This window comes from Amyelois transitella, chromosome 6, assembly GCF_032362555.1.
Source record: "Amyelois transitella isolate CPQ chromosome 6, ilAmyTran1.1, whole genome shotgun sequence".
NCBI lineage: Eukaryota > Metazoa > Arthropoda > Insecta > Lepidoptera > Pyralidae > Amyelois > Amyelois transitella.
This window is the reverse complement of record NC_083509.1, coordinates 1,724,774-1,730,773: the sequence shown is the minus strand read 5'-3', so window position 1 is coordinate 1,730,773 and position 6,000 is coordinate 1,724,774. Positions and strand designations below refer to the sequence as shown.

At 36.2% G+C, this 6,000-nt stretch overlaps 1 protein-coding gene across 1 annotated transcript in view; it reads right to left on the bottom strand.

Annotated features, from left to right (window-relative positions):
* Nucleotides 1–4,443: 4,443 nt before the first annotated feature.
* Nucleotides 4,444–6,000, bottom strand: part of LOC106142808 (protein O-mannosyl-transferase TMTC1) — an 86,510-nt gene continuing 84,953 nt past the window's right edge. Inside the window, exons 13-14 of the mRNA XM_060944875.1 lie at nucleotides 5,392–5,512; nucleotides 4,444–5,003 (exon numbers count right to left, since the gene is read on the bottom strand). Coding sequence (XP_060800858.1) covers nucleotides 4,686–5,003; nucleotides 5,392–5,512 — 439 coding nt within the window. The 3' untranslated portion in view covers nucleotides 4,444–4,685. The remainder of the gene's footprint in view (nucleotides 5,004–5,391; nucleotides 5,513–6,000) is intronic.

The window sequence follows — 6,000 nt, the reverse complement described above, 5'->3', positions numbered from 1 at the left end:
TACAAACTACACTGCAGCATTTCCACCGGATGTCAATTTACAAATATGGATCTCATTTGTCGTATTTTTCAATAGCTCCCTGTAACTGAGATGAATTTTATTCATATAATTTGGATACATAAATGTTCCTAAAACCAATTTACAAAACAATTCGAACAATGTGCAATTGTGCAGCCAGAAATGTTAACTTATTTCACAGCACTAGGCGTTGTTAACTTTGGCGAATGACATTACCGCTAACTTTCAGTTCAAGTTAAACTTAGTGCCGTGTGGTACCCGGCACCAATACAAAAAAGAATAGGACCACTTCATCTCTTTCACATGGATGTCGAAAAAGGCGACTAAGCGATAGGCTTACAAACTTGGGATTCTTTTTTAGGCGATGGGCTAACAACCTGTCACTATTTGAATCTCAATTCTGTCATTAAGCCAAATAGCTGAACCTGGCCATTCAGTCTTTTCAAGACTGTTGGCTCTGTCTACCCCGCAAGGGATATAGACGTGACCATATGTATGCATGTATGTATGTTAATTATAAAATCAGGTTAAGCTTAACTGATGCTGTCATGGTGAGGGAAAAAAAAATTATGAATAAACCTGCACATTCAGACAATTGGAGGTGTAACCATAGTCGATGCAATAAGGGTCAAGTTTACCTGCAATGGTTGCGAAGGTCAAATGGGAGTCGCTTAGTGTAAAAACCTGACTCAATCCAAGATGCATGGTCAAAGGCATACCCCGGGCGCCTTTCCAGAGTGATAAGGATGCACCCGGAACTAAAACCAGGAGAAAGGAAGGATAAGATCAGGTTAAGCATTGAATGGAAATAAATGGCTTTAATTTTACGCCTGATGTAAAGATACAAAAAAAATAATAATTAAAAACAAAGTCATTTCTTTTAGTCATATAATTGTAATCGATAATTATTTTGATAGCGATGTATTTCTAATAACATCCACACTGATAATAAAGAATTGTTTTTTTTTATGTTCGTAACGAATAAACTCAAAAACTACTGCACTTGGCACAGATATAGACTAGACATTCGATAGTAGCATATGCCACCTTTTACTGTAATTTCCCACGGAAGCGCAGCCCGCGCAGAAACTAGTTAGTATACATACATACATATGATCATGTCTTTATCCCTTACGGGGTAGACAGAGCCAACAGTCTTGAAAAGACTGATAGGCCACGTTCAGCGGTTTGGCTTAATGATAGAATTGAGATTCAAATAGTGACGGGTTGCTAGCCCATCGCCTAAAAGAAGAATCCCAAGTTTATAATCCTATCCCTTAGTCGCCTTTTACGACATCCATGGGAACGAGATGGAGTGGTCCTATACTGCTGCTATATAAACTATACTAGTTAGTATAATAGTCCTATACTAGTTAGTATAATTAATAATTACTACTTAACTATTTCTTTCCATATGAAAATACTCATTTTTTGTCATCCACTTATCGTTAGTCCAGGTGCGTCTCACAATAGCTCTCTGACTACCATTAAGTATAGATTAAGTTAGATTAAGTATAAAAACTATCTTCATTTATGATGTTTTTTCTAACAGAAAAAGTAATATTATTTAATTATGAAATTCAGAGACAAGTTATTGATATAAATATATTGCACCTAATCATACATACATACATATAATCACGTCTATATCCCTTGCGGGGTAGACAGAGCCAAGAAAGAACTTGAAAAGACTAATAGGCCACGTTCAGCTGTTTGGCTTTATGATGGAATTGAGATACATTTTGGCACCTATTCTTTTATTAAAAATTCCCGCGGGGTTGATTCCACGCGGACGTAGTAAATCACAATTGTAATTAAAGCCTACTTGTGTCCCTTTGTTTTCAGATCTCAGATTGCCTGAGCCTGAAACAATGACGTTACTAATTAATATGAAGGACAATTAGACATCCTGCTGATTCGAGGATACTGAGGTTTATAAATGGATATAATATAGTCTGTCTTTTAGAAGCTGGAACGGATAAGAGGCCGGTCGTTTAACAGGTGCAATATGCAGGTGCATGTGCAATTTATATAAATTAATGTATCATACTAATGTATTCTCTTGTCCACATTTCTATTCTAAGTTTGGATAATTGTGAAGGTGACGTTACTGAAGAAAATGCTGCAAAGCAGTTGGTCACCGCTTCTTCTGCACTGACGCTTTGGAAGCGACAGTAAACTTTAGAGTTAGGCAAAGGTACTTACATTCTAAAAATACAGTCGAATAGAGTACCTCCGCCTTTTTTGAAGCCGGTTTAAACTACCTTAGTTTAGTCTTTTCGATTTTAATTAAATGTTGTATGGTTTTATATATAGCTATAGTTATTATAGTGTCTTGTGGTTCCCGGTATCGATATTAAAAGGAATTCGACCACTCCATCTCTTTTCAACCTGTCACTATTTGTATCTCAAGTCTTTCACGACTGCTGGCTCTGTCAACTCTGCGAGGGATAAAAACGTGATAATATGAATGAATGAATGACCTATAGTAAAAATTTCGAGGTCAAACTTAGTCTATTTTTTATCAGGACATTCCCACTCTACTTACTTTTTATTCACAGGAAGTGCAGAAGCTTCCCTTTCCTCACCATCTTCTTCCTCCTGGCTTTAGTCCCGTTTGCATCCTCACCTCTATGGAGAGGAGCCCGAGGTGTGCCTTTGACCATGGATCCTGGATTGGGTGAATCAGGTTTTGACTCGAAGGGACTCCCATCTGATCTCTGCAACCTTTGCAGGTAAACCTAACCCTTATTGGATCTATGGTTACACATCCAATTGCCTGAATGTGCAGGTTTCCTCACGATGTTTTCCCTCACCGTAAGAGCATCGGTTAGTATTCAAACTGACATACATAATTTTGAAAATAGCCATTGGTACATGGCCGAGGTGGAATTTGAACCTGTACCTTTCTGCGCATCACGCATATTAACCGGGCACATTACCGATTAGACCACTGACGCTCATCCCCTTTTCTCACCATGTTATTCTCGTAATAAAATTTTTTAAATAAAATAACAACAAAAGTAATTCAATTGTTTATTCTCAGTAGGTACATTCAAAGCTTTTGCATGTGCCATTATGTCTAACTTAATAATATGTACATTCTTACTATTGAGATGTTCGGTTATAACACCATTTCAATACAGAAATCTGAATAATAAAATAATAGTAATCTGAATAATCAAGTGTACAATCGATTTTATTGCTTGATTATTCAAATTTCTGTGTTTAGAATACATTGCTCGGACATTACCAACTGTACAAAATGTAGTCCTTATGCAGAAAGCATTGGTGATTCTTATCCTGTTACTAAGCGATTTTGTAAGCTATCTGGCACATTTTCAATATATACAAACAGCTTTATAAATGGTAGAAATAACATACATATTATCACGCCTATATCCCTTGCGGGGTAGATAGAGTCAACAGTCTTGAAAAGACCGATGGGCAACGTATGGATCGCTTTATAATGGAATTGCATTATAAAGCTATACAGCTGAACGTGGCCTTTCAGTCTTTAAAACACTGTAGGCCCTGTCTGTCCCGCAAGAGATATAGACGTGACTATCACGTGTGTGTATACGTATGTAAGTGTGATATTTGACATGTATTATAAGTAAATACCTATAACATTTATAAAGCTGTTTATAACACAATAAACTTCTAACACTAGCGTAAAAACTTAGTGAACATTGTTTAAAAAATCGCCTATTCTGAACCATTGACAAAAATATATTTTCATTTTTCAATTTCTACAAACCTACAAATTAGTTACCTATCTAATGTTTTCATTGCTTGGAATTCCATTAGAATATGTCATTAATATATTTGTATATTTTTTAAAGAAATTGTTTCATATTCATTGACTTCGCCAAATTAATTTTGCAAAAATGTCAACAATAAGGATTATAAAAGCATAAGCAGGTAAAAAAAATTAGTGTAAATTATACAATAACAATTTAAAAAGACGATCTATCATAAATACCTAATTCATTGTGTCAATTGCCCAGTCAATTGAGTCTTAATTAAGGAAGGGGTATTTTCATAAATTTCTCAAAAATATTTGTTTGTAAATGTATTTTTACGAAGAAAATTTATTACAGCATACTCAATAAACTGTTCCAGTTAGCTTATCTATGAAGAGATCTAATTCAGATAACGTCATAAATTATTAGCTATAGTAGTAAAAAATCATATATTTATTTATTACGGTGAGGGAAAATATCGCGAGGAAACCTTCACAACTTAAGCCAGGAGGTATAAGAATCATATATTTTTTAATCATTAATATAATTACGTTTAAATCCCTTACGGGGTAGACACGTTCAACCGTATGGTTTAAAGATGGAATTGAAATTCAAATAATGGCAGGTTGCATAAAAGAAGAATCCCAATTTTATTATCCTACCCCTTAGTCCCCTTTTACGACATCCATGACAATTATACAATACATTTATTTAAAAAAATCAAATATTACATGAAAGATCAAAAAAACAAAATACGATCGATAATTATTCATATTCACAGATAACTAATAGAATTTCAAACAACTCTCATTTCCTTACCTACATTCTTGCGATATTGTCTGCATGATTATATCTAATTTCATTTCACAAAACAATATTTGCAAGCGTCACTACTTACACGCTTATTTTATCACACATTAATTAGAATGTTTTCAACAGAATGTGATCTGATAAAGGGCCGGCTATAGGCACATCGTTATTCTTAACAGTTTTATCTTTTCTATGCAGATCACATTTCTTCTTATCATCAGTCTCGGATTTGTTATGTGTCATTTTGATTTGGGAGGATAATGATACACGTTTTTTTGTTGTGCACTTTTTACCACAATCACTTTTGTCACTCTTGTTAGGAGTTACACTTTTGGAGGTCTGTACTAAAGGTTCCTGCACTGGATGAGGTTTTTCTTGTAAATTACCATCTGCTGACAGTTGTGTGTGGTCAAAACACTTTGTAGATTTCTGTGAAGAAAGGAATATGGTGAGTGATGCGAGGGCAGTAAAACTGGAATAGTGACTGACTGACTGACTGATAATTTATCCATATCCATCCATCCATATAATCACATCTGTATCCCTTGCGGGGCAGACAGAGCCAGTACCAGTAGTCCTGAGAGACTGACAGGTCACGTTCAGCTATTTGTCTTAATGATAGAATTGAGATTCAAATAGTGACAGGTTGCTAGCCCATCGCCTAAAAAAAATCCCAAGTTTGTAAGCCTATCCCTTAATCGCCTTTTACAACATCCATAGGAAAGAGATGGAGTGGTCCTATTCTTTTTTCTACTGGTGCCGGGAACCACACGGCACCCCATAGTAAAAGCTTGGCCTTAAAAACAAAATATCGTACAATAGGGCTCACAGCTCGGGAGTAAACCTGCGACCGTCCCTCCAGCTCCATCTTGAGACGCCAGTCTCTCAAGTAAACGTGTGCGCCAGCGCTTGGCCAGCCCCGACGCCAGGTGTGCCATCTGGTGAACAAAATTAATCATCATCATCATCATATGTACTTAAAATCACGTTTTCCATAATCACTGCATACTTCTTTCGCTCCATCCACAATTATACTACGATGTTGGTACTCGTGCGAAGAACCAGGTATATTTTAGTCAGATAATTACTTGAACCGTTTATAACTGTGTGGTTCCCGGCACCAAAACAAAAAAGAATAGGACCACTCCATCTCTTTCCCATGGATGTCGTAAAAGTCGACTAAGGGATAGGCTTATAAACTTGGGATTCTCTTTTAGGCGATGGGCTAGCAACCTGTCACTAGTTGAATCTCAATTCTATCGTTAGGCCAAATAGCTGAACGTGGCCATTTAGTCTTTTCAAGACTGTTGGCTCTGTCTACCCCGCAAGGGATATAGACGTGTCTATATGCATGTATGTATGTATCATCATCATATGTACTTAAAATCACACTTGCCATGATCACTGCTAACTTCTTTCGCTCCAT